The sequence below is a fragment of the Poeciliopsis prolifica genome, unplaced genomic scaffold (assembly GCF_027474105.1).
Source record: "Poeciliopsis prolifica strain line A6 unplaced genomic scaffold, Auburn_PproV2 SCAFFOLD009, whole genome shotgun sequence".
Classification (NCBI taxonomy): Eukaryota; Metazoa; Chordata; class Actinopteri; order Cyprinodontiformes; family Poeciliidae; genus Poeciliopsis; species Poeciliopsis prolifica.
The window spans coordinates 1,422,398-1,448,857 of record NW_026562384.1 but is presented as its reverse complement, the minus strand read 5'-3'; the positions used below and the strand labels follow the sequence as shown (position 1 = coordinate 1,448,857).

Sequence of the window (26,460 nt, the reverse complement as noted above, 5' to 3'; positions counted from 1 at the left end):
CTTGTGCGAGTTCGTGTGTGTGTTTGTGGAGTTAATAAAGCTGATGGCACTTTGAGCTACTGGTTTGATTAAAGAGAGTTACTCAGTCTTTGTGTCCGTCTTTGCTCCCTAATTCTCATTCCGGGCCCCGCTTTCATTTCTCTTCCCTTCTGTGACCGACTCGGGAAGAAAGGATGAAAGGAAAGAGAGGGGAGAGGTGGAGAGAGGAGGGCTGCCGGTTGTTAACCTTTATGAAGATGCCACTTTGTTGATTTCTCTGTGTTTCATCTTACACTCAAGTAATTAAATCCATCAAACGCATACATAGCCACACGGCTTCAAGCACTTTGCCGGCTGCTAATTAAAGCATCTGTTTCTGCCTGATCTCTGCTACTTTGGCCCAGAATGTTTTTCGTTTCCATTCCGCCCTTCCATCGCCCCAAGAATCCGACATTAGCATGTTTGCATTTGATCAGCTACAAGCTGGAGATGCATTTTTATTTGCACTGGGGATGTGGATTACGGTTGGGAGAGTCAATAAGCCTCCTTGCAACCCTTTTAAACGCACATCTTCTATTGCCATAGCTATAGAAGAGGCTCATACGCTTCACTCATATGTGTGTGCATATGTATGTATGTACAAATACATCCCTCAGTGTTTAGCTAATCAGATGGTTTCAAAACAAGCACAACTTCCTATCAGGAATTAAACATGGCGTCAGGACGTTCACGTCATCTCACCACTGTAAGCTTCCTAAGACTACTTCTGATATTGACCGCCGCCAATCAGGAACAGCCCACAAGAACTTTGGATTTGGAGTTACTTTGACCGAGAGATCTAGCGATCCCAGTCTAGTCTTTAGTAAACTTTCTCAAATCCTTCTCCATTTCTCGAGAAATGGAATGAAACAGTTTTCCAGATTTTTTAAATTTTAATACTGACTTTTTTTTTTTTAGCTCATTATCACTGTCATCCTCTGCACTTCATGAACAAAAACAAGAGAGTTGGTAGGTTTTAAAGGAGGTCAAACCAGTGTTTTCAGTTGAACAGCAAGTAGTTGCATCAAAACTCCTCTACCACTTACTGCGACAACACTTAGGAGACACGCTGAGATAAATAAGTCAGAATGTGAAGCCTGTGTGGGCCCTGCAGCAAGGGAGGGTGCTGCTAATAGTGAGCCTCAGTGGATGTCGGAATGGGCTGTGAAGCATCAACCTGATGGATCGATCACAGCTGAGGAAAAGATTTGCATCACTCTTCTAAATGGCACAGCTGCAGTGACACATTAGGCCTTTAAATACAGCCCTTACATTGATACACAGCTAAAGGGTTGCCGTTTAGGTTTCAAACTAAACTGAAGCAAGTTGATGGAAGCAGCGGCACTCTGAATGAAGGTCAGTTCTCAGTGTGATACAGTGAAAGCAGACATCAATATTAAAAACACGAGAACAACTGAAAGTACAAAACACACCTCACACCCAAGATGCTCTCAGAGACTTTCATCTTGTGGGAGGCAAAGTGATCATAAAGGAGCTTGCAATGAAGGTACATTCCCCTCATAAAGGTCAGGAAGGAAGACAGACACACATCACAAGATGAAAAATGTTCCAAAGCTTCTACAGGTGAATGACGGGAAACCCAGCAGTTCAGGAAACATCCACACGTCCCTGCAAACCTTACGTTTAGATAAGATGGACAACCTGGCAAGACTCACTGGACCTCTGTAACCCCTTGTGCACAATCAACCAATGTGGGGAGACCAAAGTGTTACACCCTTTATTGAACAAGTGATACTGAGTGAAGTTGTCCTTCCATAGTAGGAAGATGGCATATGACTGTGTTACTTGTTAAGAATAAAATAAAGACTTGGAGTGTTTTGGCTGACTAGAATACCTCAAACTACACAACAAGGTGATGACTGTACGTCAAACTGATGAATGTCAGTCACTTCACTTTTCATTCAGTCTTGAATTAACTTTAACTTTTTCAAATTTTCTCCTCAACCTTTAACTTTTTTTATTCGACTAGCCAAGTGACCGCAATGCAGAACGTGGACGTGTTCGTGAACAGCTGGACGGTGGTCAATCAGAGAGGGTATTCCCACTCTTCACTGTTTTTGATTGGTTTAGACCGCAATATAGGCCAGGGAGAGATGTCCAGGGTTTGAAACTTTTTTTCCCCTTCCTCAAAAGATTGGGACTTCAAAATTTTGCTATATGTGCTATTGAGAAATCAGGTTGCATCTAGAGCCTTGCTCAAAGTGAGACTTCACTGTGTAGAGTGTTAAGAGGAAAAGTGTGAGACTCACACCAGATGGATTAGAACCAGCAACCTTGTATTTAAATGGAAAGCCATGAGTTTGACACATGAAGTCCTATAAAGTTGAAAGTTTCACTTTTAGGTTCAACCTGTCCTCCTCCCCACCCCGGGAGGAAATCCAGCATTGAGCAAGTGATACCTGCATAGGGATTAGTTTTATTGTTAGAAAAAAACAGAACATAATCTGTTTTTCAGTCTGCTGGGCAACATGGTCGAAGCAAACTACCTTTTCTGTCACAAATCCATAACTCTGCAGGATGTTCTCATCAGCCAATCAGAGACTATGAATCTTACCAGATTCTTGGTCTCCCACCATTCCCACCCTACTACCCCTGCTTCCCCATGTCCCTCAACGATTTTTTTTTCTCAAGCAAAAAGCACACACACACCCTGCCTAGCAGGAGACGTCGGGTTGGCAGATGAACAACGCTGTCATTTGTCAGCCGCATCCCAGAGGTAAAATAAGGAGATAGGCAGCACAAGTCTGCATCACTGTGTTTGTTTGAGCGAGTGTGTGTGTGTGTCAGCTTAATTGGGCGTAGCAGAGATGTTGCATGGAATGATCAAAAAATTGATCCAAAACTTTGCTAGATGATTCCTGGCTTGAACTTGAGGAGCACCGAAGGGGAGAGAGGTTTGAGCTGCAGCTGAGCAATGACGGAGAGAGATGCGGAGGAGACAAGGATACAAAGGAGACCCTGATTGTAGAGCAAACTGAACAGAGTTCACAGTCTCAGGCTGAATACATTTCAATGTATTTATAATCATACTCACTGTGGCGACCTAAACGAGCCAGTGGAGCTCGTGTGTGTGTGAATGTGTTATCACAGCGCGAGCTTTATTCTGTGGAGAGAAACTGCCGCTGTAAAGCCGCTCTGCATAAAGCAACACTGCCACCCAGTGGTGAGATGGTGCAATTGCTCTTTTCAGGTGACAAGCGTGTGGGGTTTTTTCTAACATGTGTCTCGTCAATATCCGTCTTAACAATAACGGCAGTTAGAAAATTAAGGGAAGACTTTTCAGGAAGAAATGAGGACAAATACCACATTTATCTTCAGTTTAAATGTCTGCAGCTATGCGGACTGAAACAGCAGGATTAAAACATGTTCTACGCATTTTGAAGGTGTTCTCCGTTCAACCCTCAGACATGGAGGGTTTCTATAACCGTTATAGTATAACGGTTAAAGTGAGAATGAACACAACCGTCAAAATAGGTGTCAGAGTTCAAACATGTCACCGTCAAAAGAGTCTATGAGGAGAGAATGAGAGAACACTCAGGCTGATTTTTCCTAAAAGTAGACTAAAAGATGCTTTAAAGAAGATCAAAGAAATCCTGTAGAAGAAAGTGTCTCGCTGCTGCTAGGCTAGCGCTAGCTATAGCGGATAGCAGCTGGGCTAGCTATGGCGACTGAGCTAGCTATGCTAGGCTAGTGCGTCTCTGTAAGAACATTTCTTCACTTCCTGTTTTCAGAGATAAATAAAAGAACATTTCATTGTAAAGAAGTATATTTTAAATCGTCCACGTTATATAGACATGAACTAGTGTGGAAAAAGAGACATTAAAAATGTTACAGTCTCACCGTTCTCTGCGGTTAGCGAGGCACCAACCTCAGCCATTATTCTGTGATTTCCTGTGACAGTCCCCTGAAGTGACAATCTAATTCAAGAAACTGATTAACAAACGTGAGCTATGGCGTTCATTAGCCTCATTATAGACTCATAACTCTGACTGAAACAGATGAGATGGTAGTAGCAGGGTTCAGGGTAACTGAGGTCCCTTACACAGGCAGGGTTTAGTTCTTCGATGTTGGCATCATGTTAATGAGCCCTCTTGAAGTCATTTAGACCAAGAACTTCTGCCTTGAGCTGCTAAAAAAATGTTCAGCCAACATGGGGACTCAAAGTGAAGATTATGAAAACGTGAATAGTACAGACGCAAAATGAATCTGCTAAATGGTGTTAAAAGATTTGTATTAGACTCACTGAGATGCATTTGTGTTCAACATAAAATCAGAAACATGTGCAAGGCTTCAAATAAACGCATTCATTTTTGTTTCCATGTGGCACATCCCAAAAGGAGAAATGAAGCAAATCTGCTTCATCATGCAGAAAGCGAAGGAAAAGAACATGAGGCACTGCCATTTTTCTTAACGCAAACATTTAGATTAACACACTAAAAATGCTTTGAGGGTAATTGTGGATCACTGAACTAACATGTGGTTGTGTAACCTCTGTTTTCAAATCTTTGTTGAAGGTCGTAGTATATTTTGCTAAAATATACTATGAAACAAACTTGATTAACTGATTGAAAGGTTGTTTTTCAGAAAAACATTCAAATTACAGTTATATTTTTGTGGCTGTAAAAGGAAGGATTTATCTCTACAGAATTATGTTTGCAGGCTGTACAGGATCCTGTGGTTTGGTTTATTTACACCGCTGCAAAAGTTAAACAGCATTAAATTAGTTTGGAGCCATAAATTGTTTCAACATGCCATAGGGGAGTTTTTTTTTTCTTATTTGCCAGAGACAATCAATTTCTGGATGAGGTTTCCAGTCATGCTACAGTGCTGAGGCCTTCCTGAGTCAGTGTAATGCTGAGTGGGAGGCGGTGAAGGTATATTGACACCTGGGTGTCTGCTTGACTAATGGGGCCACAGCTGAGTGTGGATGGCTTCTATCTGGCTTCCCATCCCATGCCGGGGAAGGTCATCACTCATACAGACGGAGAGAGAGAAAGACGAGGGAATGGAGGGGAAGATGGGCCATGAGTGTTCAGCGCTAGCGACGCAACACAAATGAGAACCCACAAAGATGAAGACAGGCGGTGGATGGAAAAGATTTTTTCTGCTTTTGCTTCATCACCACCAATAATTTGGTCGTAGTTAATTCATGGTTTAACTTGGAGGTCCATTAGCTTTTTTATATATATATTGAATCACTTTGGATTGGGTTGGTAGCTTCATTAAATATTAAAAGAATTATTTGGAAGCAGAATTTTGTCTCGGCTCAAGTTTACTTTATCTGATACAAAAAGTTGTTTGACAATGTCAAACATTTAAATGACAAAAAATAAATAAATAAATAAAAAAGCAGCCAATGTTTGAGTCTGGTTGCTACAGCCTACTGAAAGTGTTACACACGTAATTCTACAATACATTTTAAATGAATGTTTTATTATGCTGACACTGTGATTCACCGGAGCACAGGCTCAGCTCTGAACCGCCACTGTGACTTTGCCACAGGCGCAGCAGCTTTTTTATGTTGGACGGTTTTACTTCTTCTTCTTCGTTCTGGTTCAGCAGAAGGTGTAGTGGTCAGTCCCAAGGGTGTGTTTTAAAGTGTGCAGCACAGAGAAGAGCAAATATTATTCAGGTTGTAATTTAAAGTCAGGTCCTGACGCCACTCTGGGGGGAAAGGGAATGATTCAGCACAAACGGAGGCCTCAGGTAAATAAGTAATAAAAAAAAACTATCTACCGCCACGTTAGCAGCGGGATGCCATTCAAGTCTCGCGTTAAAGTGCTTCATACATTTACTAATCCTGAAACCTATCAGACTTCATTAGCTGAACAGCACAGGTCCAGTTTAATGATCTAGTTTTCATTTATTTTCCTTTCACAAATATTCACAGTGTGACATTATTCCTGCATTTTACAAAAATTGTATGAAGTTTCTTTCTTCAAAATTTCACACACACAAATACCCCATTATGACAATGTGAAAAAAAAAGTTTTTGAGTGTCGTGATTAGATTAGGGTTTGTCGTTTTTAAATCAGCACAAGAAAATATACTTACTTCTCTCTGTGTACAGCATGTATGCTTTGCAGTCTATAATTAGAGAGAAATCTCAGATCTTCTAAATGGATGCTCTCTGTAATCATCCGCAATCCTTAAAGGGGACTTTAGGGACTGCACTTTAAGTTTTTTTTTTCTCCGTGATTTTGGGAACTCAGGGGGAAATGAGCACATGAAAATTGAAATGTTGCATAACATGATTATTCCTAAAAAAATTATAATTAAAAAAGGGTTATATATAAAATAGATTTAATTTCAGACATAATTTATCCAGTAAAAACGTTTAAAACACGCGCCAACACGCAAAGTTTGATTCAAACAGCAAAGAGTTACAGATTCAGAGGAGAAGGTTTCAGATGAGCACATCCTCTGGTCAAAAAGCAAAACAGAATAAAACTATGTAAAAAAACCCAAAAAACGAGACCATGAAGCGGCCACCTCCAGAACCCTGGAGGGACACAATCCTACGTAGCCTGCCGCTTCCTCCTGAACGATAGGTCCAAATTTTTCAGTGCGTTCGACGTTCCTGGTCCGATCCAGGAGTCTGTGGTGACGGTTTCCTCGGAGCTCTCGCGGTTCAGGCTGAGAGGAGACGACTGAACAGGGGAGGACTCGTCGTCGGACCCGTCCAGAGGTTCTGCAGAGAGAAACAAGCCTTTTTAATGCCACCTTGAATGAAATTTAAGACCAAAATATCTGTAAATATAAGGGAGAATCCTGCTGTGTTACACAGTATATTGGTAGCGTTAACCTCCATAGCACCATAAAAGGTTTTTTTTGTTTTTTTAACAGAACAAACCTAGGCATCTATTGGTGGATGGTGAACACAAACATTAACACTAAGACGCATGATATATGCAAAAAGACTTTTTAAGGATGCGCAGACACCCTGCATCAGCTGACCTGTTCTGTTCCGGCTCCTGACCTCACTTCCTGCCTCCTGCAGGTTCAGCCTGCCACCTGAAGGGTCGGGGTAACTTCTCTGAACGGAAGCAGCTCCTTCCTGGAGGTTACAAGACCAGCAGAAAATTCAAGAAACGGACTGTAAAGCAAAGAGTCATACAGGTGCAGATAATGGTCACCTGGGGGCGCTGTGCCAGCTTGGCCAGTCTCCTCCTCTCCCTGGCTGACAGCTGGCGGATCCTGTCCTGCTCAGGAGTTGGGGGCACCGGAGAAGCCCCGCCCAGGGGGTCTGAACATAACAAGCAGGATCAGAAAAAATTCTGCACCAAAACTTTACAGGGTAAATATTAGCTTTGCAGACATGTTATTTGGGTGAGGTGTTGAATCGATTTTATCAATTTAATTGAATTTTTGGTTTTTGAAAAAGTTTAGTTTTTGTCATTTGTAATTTCTTTTTTCACTTTTTTTTTTTAAAGAAAGCAAGAAAAATTTTTTATAAAAATTGGAAATCACACCTGGTATGAAAAAAAATATATATTTCATGTATATTTAATTTCTCTTTAGGACTAATAACGTTTTGTAAAATGAACTGATATGGTTGATTGAGTCTATATGTGACAGTTTTGATAGCTAATGCTTCAGAAATAGACACTTAATACTGCTTAAGTATCAATTTTAAAATGAGAAAATTGCTGCAAACAAACACTAGAGACGGCATTCAGTAACAGTCTGCTGTATTGTCCTACCAATGAACGCGCTCTCTGACTCGAGCAGGAAACCTCTTCTGGATGCACCGCTCACACTCCTCTGTAACACACACAAACACACACCATTGGTCGGTCACAAGTCACCTCCAAAAATGCTACAAAATTTCACAATTTATTTTAAAAAGTGGGATTTCTTACCAGATAGTCATTTTGCTCAGGTGGCGACAGATCTAAATAATCTGGAAATGAAACATGTAGGTTAGATTTTCACCTTCAGACAAATTACTGGATTAAAGTTGAATGATGCGATTCTACTGCGGTGATTTTCGGAAGAGGTTAGGCCTCAATTATGTTCTCAGGAAATAATTGCAGAGGAAATGAAATCAGAATGTAGACGTTGATACCATCCTGGACTGTAGATCTGTGGCTGCTCTGGTGATCATAGGAGTCTCTATAGTCCCGCCTCCTCCTTCTGACCACGCCCACTTCCTCCAGTTTGTCCTCTCCAGAACCCGTCCTCGACTCTCTGTCTGCCTCAGACACACAGAACTGTGATTTGGGTTTCCACTAGGACAGCGGTGGGCACACTTCCACTAATGGTGCAGCACTTTAGCATTAGCTTCAACTAAATACCTTCAAGGTGAACCACTTTAGCATTTGCTTTTGCTAAATACCTGAATGGTGTAGCACTTTACCATTAGCTTCTCCTAAATACCTTAATGGGTAGCGCTTAAGCAGCAGCTTCAACTGAGTATGTTATTGTTTTAGCACTGTAGCACTAGTGGAACTAATGATTTTGGGTTTAGTGGAGCTACCGTTTTAGCTAGCGGTGCCCTTCACTGCCACACATCAGCCATGACCATGTAGTACCTGTGTATTTCAGCTGAAGAGAGTCATGGATACGCAGCAGATTTCTGGGCTCTGTGTTTCGGGAGTTTGGCCTTCGGACTGGAGCCTGGAGCCTGAGCCGAGCCATGTCGAACACGTCCACCGCTGGACACTCCCGATCTCTGGACAGATGAAGAGAAGTTGTCAATATTCAATTCCAGTTCAGTTCTATTATTCTGGAAATGTTGAGCAACTAAAAGGATATGCACACTAACTTTGTCTCTGTACAGAATGGTTAGTAAATGGTTATAAGGTCGTCAGAAAGACTTGAGACTTATGCAATGCATACCCAATCTTAGCATACAGAGTGTTAGCAGAACAAATGTCTATGATTTCCTCTTTTGGGTTAGTGCAGCTAAACTTTCTAGATAGCGGGACTCCCCCCACGTCTCCGTTTTCAGATGACTGAGTGAACATGCTTTGGTCTCGGCAGAAGAACCAGCGGCTCTGATTGGGTCTGACCTGATATTCACGGGCGAGTCCGGCTCCTCCCAGTTCCCCCGCTGCAAATCGCTCTCTAGGCGTTTCTGTTCACTGCGGAGCTGCCGACGCAAAGCAGACAGCTCATTGAACAGGTCGCGATGGTCTCCTGAAACCCAGAACATTTTATCTAATTAACTCATCTCAGTGCTGAGCCTGGATCTCTGGATAAAACCACACACTGAGCAGGAGTTTGAATAAAAGTAAGACAGTGGAGGCAGAATGAACCCAGCAAACAAACCAGGTCTCTGCTGGAGCTAAACGGGTTTTCAAAGGGTTACCGCACCTGCAGCTCTGAGCTGGTTCCTACGAGCGGGAACAGGAGGGGACTGAAGACCTGATGACAATTGCTCCTGTTAAAAAAAGAAATACAAAGTTAAAAATAAGAAAAACCCGTTTAACTCTTCTTCATAAAGGAAATGGTCCAATGTGTGTTACTCACAGACAGGGGAGAGGTGGAGGTGTAGGAGTGGACAGTGGCGGGTCGGGAGGCGTGCTGCAGGCGTCGCCCGTGTTTCCTCTGCAGGGTCGGGATAGGAGGAGAAGGCTCTCTGTGCATCTAAACACATTCAGATGAGAACTAGCCTTAACTCTGACTGACACGCTCAGAACGTCCACTGGATTACACGGGTACAGGGACTTCCAACTGCTTTAGGTTCATGTTGATGAGCTGAATCCAAAACCCACATTGGTTTTTCTCCATCAGGTCGACTTTCTGAACTATGGAGCAACATGAACATCAAAATTCATGTGGATCAGTTTCCTGACAATCTGGATCAATGAGTGACGAACAGGAGGAGAGACTCCATCAGGACAGAGGAGAGACAAAATGTTCAATTCACATGGACTGACCCTTATCAGTGTTTATTATTCAATTTACAGAAATCCAAGTTTTAACATTTAATTAATACACTCTGCTAGAAATCCGTTTTCTTTTCTCCTGAAACATTTTTGGAGATGAGCAATATTAATGGAAATGAATTGATAATGTCATCAATTAGACAGAATTGCTCAATCAACTCTGAACTGTAGCAGTATGTGCTCCAATGCTCCATGATTAATAATATTTTTGTATTGTAACAAATTCAGCCAATAAGATGGTGAGAATTATCGCCATGGTAATTTCACTGATGACATCACAGGCTTTTTCATGCATCAGACACAAGAATTGTACCATATAAAGAGACAGAGTTCCATAGATCTTCACCCACTTTTCATTGTGCGGCTTGTGAGGATTGTGAGAATTGTGAGGATTGTGAGAATTGTGAGAATTGTGAGGATTGTGAGGATTGTGCGAATTGTGAGGATTGAGGAAAACATTGTTTTGAGCAAAACCTGTTTGAGTAAACCAGAATGCCGAAACCAATGATCTATCATCTCAACAATGAGCTCTTTGACATCTTTCAGCAGGAGATCAAGGAGCTTCATCAAGATGTTGAGGCCATTACGATGGAGAAGTTCAACACAGAACGCTACTATGAAGACCTTCTCTCAGAAGAGAGGGAGGAGAAGCAGGCCTTGCTTCTGGAAATTCAGGAGCTTAAGGAGAAGCTGGAGAAAGCTGAATCCAAGGACCAAGGCCTGGTAGTCAGAGATGAGACAACATGCTGCCCCACAATGCAGCAACTCCAACAAGAAATGAAGGAGATGGAAAAGAGACACCATCAGGAAATTGAGATGCTCACCATTGAGTTTGAAATTGATATCGCTGTGGCTCAGAAAGAGGTGAAGAAGCTCCAGGAAAAGCTGAAGAGTGAAAATAATCTTGATGCAAAAAGTGATTCAGCGAAAAGGGAAGCCATCAAGATTCCCCTGAAATTCTGTTGCCACTGTGAAGGATTGAACAAAGTCTCGACTGAAACTTCAACAGAAATCAAAGTTCGAGATGAGGACATTCCTTATCTTGATGTCCAACAGCTTCAAGAAATGCTCCAGAGAGAGAGAGAGCTGAGGATTGAGGCTGAAAATGAAAATCTGGATCAATTTAAATGTACTGAGGCTTTCTTTGACATGATGGAGCAAGAACTGAAAACAGAACGAGAACTTAGGGCCCAAACTGAGGCAGACAAAGAGGAAGCAATAGAGATTGCAGAACTGATTAAAAAGCTCGAGGACGTGGAGAAAACATCCAAGGAGGCTCCAGCTGAGATCACTGTTGATGATCGGGACAAATTTGAACTGGAACGCCAAAAGCTGGAGAAAACCATCCAAGAAGAAAAAACACTGAGGGTCCAGGCAGAGAATTTCATAGAAGTATTGGACCAAGAACTGAAAACGGAGCAAGAACGGAGAGCCCAAATTGAGGCGGAAAAACAGGAAGCTGTGGAGATTAAAGAACAATTGATTAAGAAGCTTCAGGACGTGGAGAAAACCATCCAAAAAGAAAAAGCACTGAGGGTCCAGGCAGAGAATTGCATAAAAATATTGGACCAAAAACTGAAAACGGAGCAAGAACGGAGAGCCCAAATTGAGGCGGAAAAACAGGACGTTGTGGAGATTAAAGAACAATTGATTAAGAAGCTTCAGGATATGGAGAAAACCATCGAAGAACAAAAAGCATTGAGGGTCCAGGCAGAAAATTTCATAAAGAGATTGGACCAAAAACTGAAAACAGAACAAGAACGGAGAGCCCAAATTGAGGCGGACAAACAGGCGACTGTGGAGATTAAAGAACAATTGATGAAGAAGCTTCAGGACGTGGAGAAAACCATCAAAGAACAAAAAGCATTGAGGATCCAGGCAGAGAATTGCATAAAAATATTGGACCAAAAACTGAAAACAGAACAAGAACGAAGAGCCCAAATTGAGGCGGACAAACAGGAAGTTGTGGAGATAAAAGAACAATTGATTAAGAAGCTTCAGGACATGGAGAAAACCATCCAAAAAGAAAAAGCACTGAGGGTCCAGGCAGAAAATTTCATAAAAAGATTGGACCAAAAACTGAAAACAGAACAAGAACGGAGAGCCCAAATTGAGGCGGACAAACAGGCGACTGTGGAGATTAAAGAACAATTGATGAAGAAGCTTCAGGACGTGGAGAAAACCATCGAAGAAGAAAAAGCATTGAGGGTCCAGGCAGAAAACTGCATAAAAATATTGGACCAAAAACTGAAAACGGAGCAAGAACTGAGAGCCCAAATTGAGGCGGACAAACAGGAAGCTGTGGAGATTACAGAGCAACTGATGAAGAAGCTTCACGACGTGGAGAAAACGTCCAGAGAGGGTCAAGCTGAGATCACTTTGGATGATCGGGACAAATTTGAACTGGAACTCCAACAGCTGGAGAAAATGCTCCAAGAGGAGAAAAGACTTAGGATCCGAGGAGAGACTGAAAATGCTTCTCTCTTGAAAACGATAGAGTTTATTCGGCAGGAAGCAAACAAAAAACTGCAGAAAGAAAGAGCTCTAAGACAAGAGGCAGAAAGAGCTAAGCTGGAGTTGGAAAAGGTACGTGATCAACTTTACCAAGGTTTAGAGAAAGCCTGTAAGATAACAGCGACACTCTCAGATGAGACCAAACTCCTGACCAAGAAGCTTCAGGGAGAGGACAAGAAACAGAGATCTCTACTCAAAGATGTTCAGGAACTCACCCTCATGCTGGAAAAGGAAAAAACCCTTAGAATCGAGGCAGAGAACTACGAGATTGTAGAGGCTTTACAGAAGGAAGCAAAATATAGAACCTGGAAGAAAGAGAAACGCCATCACATCAGTGTTCAACGTCATTAAAGTAATGTGAATGGCCCCTTTTTGTTAGATTATTAGTACTTTGATTCATGTAAAAATTACTTATTTCACCACACCTGATTCAAATGATTGCATGACCTCCTCTGCAGCCACCAAATACTACAGAAGTCTGTCAATCAGGAGTTTGGTAGGAAGGAGACACTTAAATCATGTAGGGCCTGAGTTCTTGAGGACTATGGTTGAGTTCTTGAGGATTCCCGGTCTGTCCAATCTTTCCGAATGCGATTATGAGCGAGGAAGCTAAAGGAAACATTTACCTCAGCTTTGCATTTAACAAAAAAAATTAATCAGAATCTCATCTGAATGTCGTCTTTAAGCTGGACTTGCGGCCAGCTGAACTACCGCTGCGGCTGGTGGGATTTCCCCCCTGGAGCAACGCTTGATGCAGAAATATCCTTGTTCAGTCTTTACAACTTCAATCCAGCCCGGTCTGGCCGGCCCAATTGGAACCGCAGCTCTTGGGGTTCCAGGGAACTGGGTGGGACTGGGCTGGAAATGTTAACGCAAAGACGATCAGTCCTGCTTTTAAGCCAGACCGGCCCGAGTCAGTCAGACCGGTCCGGGTCAGACCGAGTCTGGCTGTGCAGTGCAAGAGGGGCCATAGACACATTCACTCCCTTCAGATACATTAAGTGGCTTGAAACACGCCATCCAGTGTCATTTTGTTTTAAATGTTGCAAGTTCTAAGTCAATGTTTCATTTTTATTGTACTTTTATTTTTTTTAAATGTTCACAAAACAAAAATATAAAAAGGACAGTTTTTTTTTTATTCGACATGGGATTCAGCCTCTTCACTGAAATATAAATAGCTCCTTGTGTTTGTTTCTGTTATAAATCATCATTGTATGTATTCAAATTTGTAATGTGATGTAAATAGTTGTTGATTGTGTTTGTCTTTCTTTTGAATGTTGCAGGTTTTATGTCAATGTCGCATTTGTATTATGTCCTTTTTATAAAAATAAAGGCTAAGAAACAAACAGAACAGAAAAACAACTAAACAAACACAGAAAAGATGGATGTATTCCTCCTCTTTACAGTAATGTAAATAGCTTCTTGTGTTTGTTTCTGTTCCATTTCATCCCAACTGACCGCCAGAGGGCGGTGCTGCAAGTGCCGAATGTTCCCTTTGTGCATGCGCCGTTCGAGCAATAATGTCAACAGTCACACCTGTGACATATTGGATGATCAATCAGAGGCTGTATAGCATGACATCATCCAAGGCTCTGTTCCTCTTTTCTTCTCGTGTGTGGTTTGTTTTGTATGGCATCGGCCTTTTAGGTTTCTGGAACTTTTCGCCATCGTTGGACGTCCGACTAAGTGTGTGAATGCAGCCCTCTCTCCTCTGCAGGCCCGCGGCACAAAGGTTCTACCATACCTCAACGAGTGGCTTCTCTGCACCCCATCTCAAGAGCATGCATCTTGCGATCTGAGTCACGTGCTCGCTCACGTGCCCCTCAAGGGGAACTTGGAGAAGAGCTGTCTAATACCTTTGCAGGGAACCACTTTTCTTGAAGTGCTTTGGATTCTCCCTCCATTCAGAGGATGGATGACTTTCTCCAGCTGGTAAGTCAATTCAAGCTGGGCAGGCATCTTCCTTATATCGCCTTCCTGCAACTGCTGGGCAAACTAACATCAGTTACTCGGAATGTGCCTTTAGGCCTGCTGTCACTGCGCCCTTTGCATAGGTGGATCAACAGCTGGCGCCTGGATGCCAAGCTGCACAAGCATCGCAAATTTATGGTAACATGGCCATTTCTGGGTGTCCTGAGTCCATGGAGAGACAGGGCCAATTTGTCCAGGGGTGTGTCCATGGGGGTGGACACCCCCATGGACAATCAATCTGAGGCTGTACAGATGCCAGCTCCACGGGTTGGGTGCTGTGTGGCAACACAGGGTGGTTCAGGGTCGCTGGTGTCCACAGGATGGATTGTGTTGGAGCTGTGGATTTGGCTCTCGGGCACTTTTTGCCCCACCTGGAGGGGAGGTATGTCTTGATTCGGTCAGACAACACCTCTGTTGTCTACCACATCAACCACCAAGGTGGCACCAGGTCAGCGCAGCTTCTGAAGGAATCCAGGAATCTCCTGGAAAGGGCGGCTGCTCACCTATTCTGAATGCGATTATGAGCGAGGAAGCTAAAGGAAACATTTACCTCAGCTTTGCATTTAACAAAAAAATTAAACAGAATCTCATCTGAATGTCGTCTTTAAACTTGCGGCCAGCTGAACTACCGCTGCCGCCCTGGCAGGCGATGTACCTGCCAGGGCTGCACAACCGGGTGGCAGACTCCCTTTCTCGACAGGCGCCAGCCCCGGGAGAGTGGTCCCTCTACAGCGACATAGTCCGCTTTATCTGGGACCTTTTCGATCAGGCAAAGGTCGACCTGTTCGCCACAGAGGAGTCAACTCATTGTCCTCTATGGTTTTCCCTCACAGGGGCTGCAGGTGCACTGGGCCAGGATGCCTTGGCCAATCCTTGGCTGAGGGTCCTCCTATATGCCTTTCCGCCCCTTTCCCTGATTTGGCTGACTCTTTTGAGAGTTCTCGAGGGGGGCCAAAGAATGTTGCTGGTGGCTCCATATTGGCCACCACGGCCAGGGTTCCCACTTCTATGGAGTCTGTGTCACAGTGTCCCATGGTGTCTTCTGATCAGGAGAAATTTACTCTCAGTTGGGGGGTCAGATATGGCATGCCGCTCCCCAATGCCAATGCTGTGAGTGTGGCCACTGGGAGACTTGAACAGCAGCTGATTGGGTATTCAGCTTCCGTCAGGCACACTATTTTGAGTGCCAGGGCATTCTCCACTCGTCAGCAGTATGAAAACAGATGGCGTCTGTTCTCCCGGTGGTGCTCTGCCCGTGATGATGATCTAGTCACCTTTGTGGTACCCACTATTTTGGAGTTTCTTCAGTCTTTTCTTGATAAGGGTCGCTCTCCTTCGACGCTCAAGGTGTATGTAGCGGCTATATAATCTGGTCATGCTGATATTGATGGCTGTGCAGGAGGATACCATACTCTGGTTTCTCTTTTTTTGCGTGGTGCTCATAGACTGCACCTGCCAACGGTTCCGCAAGCACCAGTTTGGGACCTGTCATTGGTCCTTAGTGCTCTGTGCAACCCTCCATTTGAGCCTTTGATTCAGGCAGACCTCAAATAGTTGTCATGTCGGACTGCTTTTTTGTTGGCTATTGTCTCAGCTAAGAGGGTCAGTGAGCCACATGCTCATCATGTCTCAGATGGAGTTCAGATGGGTCTGGTGTTGCCTTGCAGCCAAACCCGGTGTTTGTACCTATGGTGTTTTCTCATTCTCATTGTAACCAACCTTTGAGATTGGTGCGTTTTCAGCCTATGTCAGGGGAAGCTGGTGATAGTTCTGAGTTACTGTGCCCTGTGTACTGTGAGGGCTCTGGAGGCATATACTGCAGCCACTGCTGCTATAAGACGCTTGAACCAGTTGTTCTTGTGTTATGGGGGCTTTAAGTTGTCCTCTGTCCAAACAGCGTCTCTCTCATTGGATTGTGAATGTCATTTGCCACGCCTATGCCGCAGGGTACCACCCTCAGCCAGTCGGCGTGAAGGCACACTCTACCAGGAGGGTTTCCACTTCCTGGACAGCCTTGAGAGGAGTTCCACTGGAAGCTGTATGTGCTGCTGCATCATGGGCTTCTCCGAGCACTTTCACTAGATTTTACAGTGTGAATGTGGCCCCCTCTCATCCTCTAGACCAGGTCCTTTTACGAGAGTTCTCTGGGCCTTCTCAATGAGGTATGTGCTGAGGATTCTTTGTGAAATCTCCGGTATTAGTCATTCAGTGCTTTCAGCAGTAGGGATGAAATAGAACAAAAGTTACATATGTAACTACGGATCTATGAATCCCGGATGAAAGCCAGAGATTCTCTATCACTCAGAATCCTTGCATTTCGCGAGAAGATTCTGTAGGAACAGAGCCTCGAATGACGTCTCATGTGTTATGTGTTATGATATATAGCCTCTGATCATCCGATGTCACAGTTGTGGCTCTGTTGATATTATTGCTCGAATGGCACATGCAAGAAGGGAACATTCAGTGTTTTCAGCACCACCCTGTGGTGGTCAGTAGGGATTCATATGCAACTAAGTTGAAAGTCTTACAACATCATTATATGTATTCAAACTTTAATCTAATGTAAATAGCTGTTGATGTGTTTGTCTTTGTTTTAAATGTTGCAGGTAAGTTGCATTTTGTTGTCTTTCCTCCTCTTTGTTGAAATCGTAGGAGCGTTCAGCTTTAAAGGTGCAGGAAGTTGATGGGCCGAATAACATAAACTGACCTCGTCCACTCTGGCCTGCCTCTCTCGCTCATACTGCCTCCTCAGATCGGCGCGCTCCTTCTCTTCTGCCTCCTTCTTCTTCCTCTCCGCTTCTTTCCTCCTCTGTTCGGCCAGCTGGATCAGCTCCTCGTTCTTGGCCTTTTGCTGTGAGGCAGCAACACATTTAGAGAGGGATGTGCCAGGACAGGACGGACGGACACTGCAGGACGCCCCACCTCCATTTCTTTCCGTTTCTTCCTCTCCTGCTCCTCCTCGTACTCCCGCTGGATGCGGGCCCTCTGCTCCGCCAGTCTTCTCTCCTCCTTCTCCTCCTCCAGTCTCATTCGTTCCCTCTCCTCTGCTTTTTTACGTATTTTCTCATCAATCTAAGAGTAACGGCGCACCGCCAGTTAGATCCAGAGGACATAAACTGCTCAGTTTGCTGGTTATGTTTTTAGAAAAAGCAGGACTACTTTTCCAACTGTGTTGGAGTATTTTTTTTTTTTTAGCAGTTCAGAAAGCCGTTACCTGCTGCTTGAGGTAAGCTTTGTACTTGTCCTGCTCCTGTAGATGGAACTCACTGGGCTGGCTGGCAAAAACTTTACCTCTGGCAAACTGGGAGGTCTGGACATGAGTGAAGCCTGGGAGAAAACGAAGCGAAGAATGAAAATAGTTTATGTTCTAAAAGCAGACCAGAGGACAAAGAGTTTAGCTGGTAAACTTTGCAACAACACAATTTTTTTTACTATAATTTGACCTTCATTATCAAGTTTTTTAACTTTCTTGCTTAGATTTTACTTTTTGTAAAGGCTGCTCTTACTTTACTATCAACATGGTATACACATATTGTACTAAAACTAAACCCCTCTTTTCTTTAACATGCATGAACCCATAATCTGGTTAACAACTCAATCATCTGGGTTTGTTTGGATATTTTACCAATCTAAAACTTGCAGTACACTAGAATTCATTCAATTGACTTTATGATTGGGGCTGCACAGTGGAGCAGTTGGTAGCACTATCTCCTTGCAGTAAGAAGGTCCTGGCGATTCCCGGCCCGGGGAGTTTGCATGTTCTCCCTGTGCATGCATTGGTTCTCCCCGGGTTCTCCCTGGGTTCTCCGGCTTCCTCCCACAGTCCATAAACATGACTGTTAGGTCAATTGGGTGTGAGTGTCTGCATGGTTGTTTGTCCTGTCTGTTTCTGTGTTGCCCTGCGACAAGCTGGCGACCTGTCCAGGGTGACCCCGCCTCTGGAACGTAGCTGGAGACAGACACCAGCACCTCACGACCCCATTAGGTATAAGGGTAAACAGAAAATGGATGGATGGACTTTATTATTGGATTGAGTAGACAAGTGTATGTGATCAATTAAAAATAAGCATGAATTCAGTTTTTGAACCTTAAAATGGTCCTAGGAAGAGCTTAAAAATGCAAAAGGCAGAAATGGGAGTGAAACAAAATCTGAGAAACCATTTTGTTGCAAAGAAAAACAAACAAACTGAAATGGGGCGTTCATCAGCTGATCAAACACTTTAAAACGACAGAATTTAAAAGCAAAAGTTTTCGCAAAAATCTGATTCCAGAGTCACTTTCTGTCGTGACGTCCTGATGGCAAAAAGGTTTTCCCTCTTTAAGCACGGTTGTCAATCTGTGCTACATTAGCTGCATTTTCATTCATCAATTTGACCTTACAAAAGAAATTTGCTTTCAAATTTAGAAAAAAAAACTATCATTTTTCAATAAAACGTTCTGCCACTAGGTAGAGGTGGTTTTTTTTTTTTTTGTCATATTGATATTGTTTTGCTTCTCAAATCTTAAATGAAAACAAGCTTGTTCGCGTCACACGATCAACAACCAGATGCTGCCACCGGCACAAACCACAAAGAAGAAGTCGACAGGAAGTAGGTGGAGGATGATGTGTGACAATTACTTGTCACGTGAACAAACCTATTCATGTGTGATTTAAGTTGCGGTTAGTTTCTTATTTAACAAAAACGCCGCAGTAGCAAAATGATATTTTTCCAACATTATATGTACAGTTTTGCACACATTTGTCACAGAAACAGAGCTACTAAGAAACTGAGTTGACATCAATGTAAACCAAAAGCTAAACTGGGAAAAAGCATCTCAGCGATCTACGGAAAAAAAATAAAGCACTGATTTTCATCAATTGGAATAATGTCATTTTTTGCAAACGCTTTACTACAACTTGAGTCTCAGAGAATCCTGGTGGGTTAAAGGAGTCGGTTAGAAAAGCAGGAAGGAGGATATCTACCAGGCAGCCTGTCAGCAGAGTTGAAGCTGTTGGTCTGTGTGACCCTGGCGGCAGGTTGAGGCTGCTCTGCCAGGCGGGTCGTCATGGCAGCCGTGGCTCTCCTCTGCCACAGCTCCGGGTTGCTGTAAGCCTCTTCGTTCAACCTGTGCATCTGCTTGAGGTCAGCTGGGCCGATGGAAAACCCAGATGAGGATCAATGGAAACTTCCTCATACTTTTTTTTTTCTTCACAAAAACAAAGAAAAGAAATCAGGACTCACCGATGAGGTTTCCCATGGTGTCCCTCAGAGGAGCTCCTCCCCCGCCTCTCCCCCAGGGCTCGTGGTTTTGCATGTCGGCCTCCAGCTGGGCCTCCAAGCGCTCTCTCTCTTCCCTCTCCAGGCGCCGCCGCTCCTGTTGCTCCTGGATCTGCAGCATGGCACGACTCCGTTACGCAACACGACAAAGGACAACTGGGTTCAATTCCCGGCCCGGGGTGCAGAAAGACACGTCATGTTGTTAGCTGCACGACACAATGTCCGTTGTCGTATCGCGTATCCTAATTTTCACTCATAATCTAAAGTTGACTTCTGAATGAATTAAGTTAATATTAACCATTATGCTAGTGTAAGACAACAGGATAGTGATAGCACTTATGCTAACATTAGCTAATTTTGACTTAAAAGCTCAAGTTGACTTAATGACTGGATTACAATTACTTAACTAAATATAACCGTGATAACATTTAAGCTAACATTAGATTAGCCAATTTTGACTCAAATGTTAAAGTTGACTTAGGGAAAGATCTAAGTTAATGTTTCCCAACATGCTAGTGGAAGCCAAGATGATCTTTGATAATGACCTTTTAAGCTAGCACTTGCTTTTCAGCTTACTTTGACTCAATCTGAAGCTAACTGAATGGATTAAATTAATGTTACCCAACATGCTAGTGTAAGCCAAAATGATAGTGGTAGCTTTTTAGCTAATGCCAGATTTTCAGCTTATTTTGACTAAAGTTAACCTACTGAGTGGATTAAGGTAATGCTACCCTACATACCAGTTTCAGCCACCATCATTCCTGGCAGTTGATCTGATCCAGCAGATTTAATTGTTTGCACTTAACAAACGTCACAAACATTTTAACTATCTAAAAGGGAATTTGCTCCACCCAACTGGTCAGGCAAAAATAAATCTGATCTGAGAAGTAACCTGGAAGAGCATGGAGCAGTATGTCATGTCTAGGGAACGTAAGCGGTATGAAGATAGGATTGAAGAGGATCTGGGATATTGAACATCTAAATGAGGGCAAAGATCTCAAATATTTCTATTGGCTAATAGAATAGGCTCTAAGGACACAACTTTCCTCTATCATCTATCCTTATCTAAATCCATTTTACCTTGGTGGAAGGAATGTTACTCCCACTCCTGCAGTCTTCCTGTCAACATATCACACACTATGTAATGAGCACATAAACATCCCAACCATGACGATCCAACTGGGTGATGGTAACACTAATGCACTATCCTAATAAGTGAAAAAAATGGACTTTGTAGTATATTTGGATAGATTTCTCCCTACCTGTTGTTTCAGAGCATCTCTGTAGCTCAGAATCCTTTCCCTGGAGCATCTGGACCTCTCTGAGGGGAAGTCTCCGATATGCGAGTCTGCAACAGCAGATTCACTGCGGCACCTGCCAGAACCGTTTCACAAAAACAATGACTGGAGTCAAAGACTGTGTTCTTTCTGAGGTTCTATGACACGTTAGTGTCCTTACTTTAATGGAGGCTCTGGAAAACTATAGCCACTATGCTGGCTGTGAGGACTGTGGTTCCCCAACTGGCTGGGCACAGCTCCCCCTGGTGGCACATTCCAGTAGGACGTGGGGATCCCAGCATTAGGAGAAGGAAAATGTCCATCTGGGAAGAGATCAGAGATACTGGGTTGATCCTATAACTAGAGATGAGTCTTTCAGTGTCGATTTTATTCCAATTCAATTCAGAAATGAATAGTTTTAAATAGACAATTTGTATCAGTTTATAGTTAAAAGCAGGTTTGTGCATAAAATTGCATAAAATTCTGTAATTTAAATGATCAGTATTATAACAGTCTTTTTCTTAAACTGTAAAAAAAAATACTCAAAATATATAAAATATATTAAAAATACTGCAGTGTATTTGCAAATAGGAGCGACAAAGACATAAAAGTAAAATGCTCAGAGGAGGAACTTTTCCCTGTAAGGCGGAGACAGGTCCACACAGGCGTTTCACTCACAGGCGTTTCACTCACTTGCACAGTTTCCATTCAACTGTGCGAAATCCTGTTTGAGGATTTTGCACATTTGAACTCTGACAAATCCTTTTGCATTAAAGGATTTTTCAAACATGCATGTAAGAATCTAGGTAACTCCAGGAATGTTTTTGATGAGGGATTAACATTGTAACATGATATAAAGCTCAAAAAAGTTAATTTAAGAGAATACTGCCCCTATAAGTTTCCTGCAGTGCACTTACAATAGTCCATATTTGGGTCAAGGAGGTTCTTGTTTCCGTAGTACTGATGGGGTTCTCCGTATGGGGTTCTGTAAGTTTCCCTGAGTGAAGAGGGCGGCTGAGGGAGGAAGGGGTTGTTTCTGGAAGAACCCAGACAGACAGTGAGTTAGAGCTTCATAACAAGACCAAGCTTTTATTGTTAAGGAGTCCAGTGAAGTTCCCATTATACCTGTGTGTCTCAACAGCGTTTGTGGACAGGCTGCTGTGCTGGCTGCTGGGAGACAGATGTCCTTCCCCCAGGCCCAAAGCGGAGCTGTACTCCAGCAGAGGGGACTGGAAGGCAACATGTGGCAGCCCGGGAGGAGGCATGTCCCTTCCTCTGGCAGCTCCCTCCGCACTGGCTGCGGTTCTGGATGATGAGCCACTCTCTGCTGTCGTTGAAGGCTCAGTCACAACAGGACTTTCCCTCCTGCTCAGACCCAACTGTCTGATTCGGTCTGGCTGCAGCGGGCCGGACAACAAATTTATCAAAAAATGATTCAAAAGAAATATGCAGTGATTTGAGCCCAGACTGTCAGTGGCGCCACCACAAAAAGTTCATAGAGGTGGTCAGACAAGGCGAGAATATATTGTAGCAGGATACAGCAAAAAAATTACTTGTATATAATTATGTGTTGTATTGTATTATATAATAATTGTTTGGTTTTACATTTACATCTTAGTTGAAGAAAATGATTTGTATTATTTTCCATGACATAAACATGATTCTCTGGGATGGCCAGCCTTTCTCAAGCAGGGGCCCTGGCCCCCAATGGCCCCCTACTTGGGGGCGCCACTGCAGACTGTATATCATGTGACAGCTGACCAGTTTCTCAGGGTCGTTCGCTCCTGTCGCAGCAACCTTCAGCTCCAGATCTTTTTCCCTGCAACAACACATGCAAACACATCATGTTTCTACAAACATACAGTTAATCTCTGAGGGTACACCATCAAACAGTGCTGTTCATTTTCTGTTCATTTTCTCACTTTATAACCACTATGAATCTTAATGCATTCATACAGAGTCCATTTGGTTCAATACATAACAGAGCTAAATAGAGAAAACTCTCTATATTGATGTATATATCAGCATATGATGATTATTCTTAATGATTTGACAAAATGTAATGTTTATTGCTTATTTTGTAATTTGTTACTGTATTATGTTATTGTATCAAGCGCTAGTGGTTGATGAAATGCTACAGACTTGAGGAGATGTGTATACTTCTGCAGGGCGATGTACCTCTTCCTATTGCGGTGCTGCTCAGCTATCTGCTCTTGTAGCTCCTGTCTGTAGCGCTCCTTCTTTCTCTGCAAAGCCTCGTTTGTATCGGCCGCTCCTGAACGCATAACGAGAGCAAGCTCAACTCTTTATTCTTAGGGAACAAGTCACAAGATTTAATATCTGAAACACTGGATTTTACATTTTTTATTATGAAAAATGCTCATTTACAGTTATTGCTTAAAAAAACAAACAAAAAAAAGAGCAGAAAAGTCTCGTTACCTATTATAAGTCCAGTCACAAAGTGACTATTCCCGTTTTTTCGGAGGTCAGGTTGGAGCTGCAGGAGAAACCACGTCGTTAGAAATCACCAAACAGAAATAATTATAATATCGGACAAACAGGTGATTCCCACTGTGAGAAGCGTTAAGGTAAATCGATTCACTAAATCTTGTAGTTTTCTTTCCCCAGACACATGACCTGCGTGCGGGGCTGCACAGTAGAAACCAGCCCAGGGTCTTTCTGCATGGGGTTTGCATGTTCTCGCTATGCAGGCGTGGGTTCTCTCTGGGTACTCCGGCTTCCTCCCACAGTCCAAAAACATGACTGTCAGGTTAATTAGTCTCTCTAAATTCTCTTTAGGTGTGTGTGTGTGTTTGCGTGTGTGCGTGCATGGTTGTTTGTCATGTCTGTCTCTGTGTTGCCCTGGTGACCTGTCGATAGTGAACCCTGCCTCTCGCCTGGAACGTTAGGAGATAGCACCAGCAGCCCTCTTGGGGAAAATGGGTGTTAGAAAATGACCTGTGAGTGACTGACTGAAAGAGGCAGTAACCTGAGCCATGTAGCGTCTGTAGTCCATCCGCAGTTCATGCTGCAGCCGGTGTTTCTTCTTCTCATACTCAGCACCGAGCGGCAGTCCAACGCTGCAGCTCTCATCTGTCAAACACACCCAGCAACTTGAAGCAGAGACAAATTGTGGGCAAGGTTTTATGCTGAAAACACAACCCACTCACCCATTTAGGAAAAATATGAGCCGTTTTTTCATCAAACAAGAGAGATAACTCCAAAGAAAGTTGACAGATTTCCTGTCTTTTTTTAAGTCAGTATTAGGTTTTCCAGGCACTTAGTGCTTTTTTAAAGCACACTGAAGCAACTGTGTTGCCTTCATTTGTTATAGACAATACCTGATATATCAAACATGACTTGAAGGAAATTTGACATAATTTATCATCTTGAAATTGGCCTCTGTCTCTTTAAGAAACTCCTGCTCTTTCTGAAGCTCCACCTTCAGGAAGTCATCAGAACATGGCTCCTTTATTGTGTAACAGTCAGTTACACAATAAACTGTTTAACCAATTTTACCGTTGTGGCACTGAAAAGTAGCCTGAATAAAGTAGCTCAGCAGTTCCAGCAGGTGTTTGCTAATTGCTGCTGGCTAGTCTGAGTGGAGTTGTTGCGAGAAAGAGATGCTCTGTGAGGCAGAAGTTCAGTAGGTTGGAAACTGAAGCTCCGTGAAGGCGGAGCTAGGTCCACCTAGGCATTTTGCACAGCTGAATGGTAGCCATGGAGATTAAAGGCTTTTCCAAACATGCGTGAAGGAATCAAGGCAACACTCCAGGTATGTTTTTGATTAGGGAACAACATTATGACATGATGTAAAGCTCAAAAAGTTGACCGCTCCTTTAAATTCGTTGAATGTTTCCAAATTTCTTTATATTTTGTGTACAACAACAATAAAAAAACACCTTTTCCTTGGATGGTAATCCTCGGAGGGATGTTCTCTTTCACAGTGGACCCATAGGCTCTGCTGGGTTTTGCCTGTCAGTCAAAACCAGAGGAAGCTTTTTGATTAAAACGTAAGACACGATTGCTAGTTTTAACAGAAAATATATGTTAAGTTTTACAAGCATAACATAGAATTTGATTTAAGTAGCATTCATAATCATTTCATATATTTAATAGTGTGTTAAAACAGCAGGGAATTCTGGGAATTTTAAGAGTGAAATTTCACCATGGAAGGTGTGAAGGGCAGAACAGCCATGGCCACCTAGTAGAAAAAATCTGCAGCATTAGTGTTTGTTGTGATGGTTTATAATGTCAACTTGTTCTGCAGAAGGCTCTGATACATATTAGCACTTGAACTGTATTTTAAACAGCTAATGTTAGCAGTTAAACTACTAAGAAGCCACAAATTACAACATTTGTGCTCCTGCCAGGTTTGGCCATGACTACATGTGTTACACAAACAAGCATCTATTATTTACGATTTTACGGTTGCAAATGTGTCCTCGCCAACTTGATATCATTTAACCTTTATATGTCCCAACAGGGCCTTGAAGAGACAAGTTTATAGGAACAATTGTAGCAGACTTACCCTCATTTCCATGTAGGGAGGGTCCTTTTCTAGACTGGCCTTATCCGCGGCCACTCGCGCCTTGCGTTCTCTGATGAAGTTCTCCAGCTCGTCGTCCATTTCCCTCAATAGAAAGTACTCGAGAAAGCCAGGATATCAACCGGTTCACATAACTATCTAAAGTGAATATGGAAAGAGAGCTTCTTAGCGACGTTTACATGGGCTTAAGCGCTCAGGCGGTTACTGTCTCTTTAAATCTCCGTTGTCAGGCAACGACAATGGACAGCATCACATTCTTCACAGAGATTCAGCTAGTTTAGCCGCCTTGTCTAACGACGAGGCTCGCCATTTCTTCTGCCTTACATTACCAGCTACATGTTAAAGTGTCAAACAATAATAATGAGGAGAACGTTTATTTAAAATTAGCTTAAGTTTATCTTGGCTAACCCGTTAGCTTTATTCAAAAGCAAAGCGAGTCAGCGTGAACTGTACGGTAAATAAATCAACAAGTTATTCTTAGTAATTAGAAACTTCTTTTTGTCCTTGTTAGAATTGCCTTTCTACCGCCAGAAACTTAAACAGGCTTACCTTTAGCGGCACCTGAGCTCAAGAGGTTTGCCGAATTGGCGTAGCTTTTGCACTTTTACGCTGTAGCACAACAGTTTTAGAAATCGAAGTACTTCCGGTTTAGGTTTTTGACTATCAAAATAAAAGCCCATTCTTTGAATCCACTTGTACTTTTCCAAATATATTTAATAAATAGTTATTTTGAAAATAATTTAAAAAAGCACAACGTGAAAGATAACGCACATAAACATAATACATAAAAAAAACACACAAGATAGGCAGTAAATACATAGCACATCCCACTCCCACCAAATAAAATTCTGCATAGAATGACAATTTTTGTTTTTGCACTTTTGGTTCAGAATATGAATAACTTGACAGTTATTGAATATTGCTATTCATGTCAAGATGTGGATTGTCAACAATATCAG

The 26,460-nt window shown here is 42.8% G+C and overlaps 1 protein-coding gene across 2 annotated transcripts; it reads right to left on the bottom strand.

Moving 5' to 3' along the window:
* Positions 1-6,188: 6,188 nt before the first annotated feature.
* On the bottom strand, positions 6,189-26,139 carry LOC129362861 (centrosome and spindle pole-associated protein 1-like). Of its 2 annotated transcripts, XM_055034646.1 has the most exons (26): positions 26,051-26,139; positions 25,484-25,639; positions 24,855-24,927; positions 23,942-24,045; positions 23,392-23,449; positions 23,131-23,227; positions 22,714-22,771; positions 22,078-22,349; positions 21,870-21,988; positions 21,134-21,275; positions 20,938-21,049; positions 19,640-19,787; positions 19,381-19,545; positions 17,632-17,744; positions 17,340-17,489; positions 17,125-17,268; positions 9,514-9,630; positions 9,358-9,424; positions 9,054-9,180; positions 8,574-8,713; positions 8,108-8,233; positions 7,902-7,942; positions 7,743-7,803; positions 7,176-7,285; positions 6,997-7,096; positions 6,189-6,730 (listed from the first exon to the last, which is right to left on the bottom strand). In XM_055034646.1, the coding sequence occupies exons 2-26, from the start codon at positions 25,580-25,582 to the stop codon at positions 6,558-6,560; spliced, it is 2,916 nt and encodes a 971-aa protein (XP_054890621.1). In that variant the 5' UTR covers positions 25,583-25,639; positions 26,051-26,139; the 3' UTR covers positions 6,189-6,557. The 2 variants fall into 2 exon arrangements, with proteins under 2 accessions (XP_054890621.1, XP_054890622.1); XM_055034647.1 differs by lacking the exons at positions 17,125-17,268; positions 17,340-17,489.
* Between the last annotated feature and the right edge of the window lie 321 nt (positions 26,140-26,460).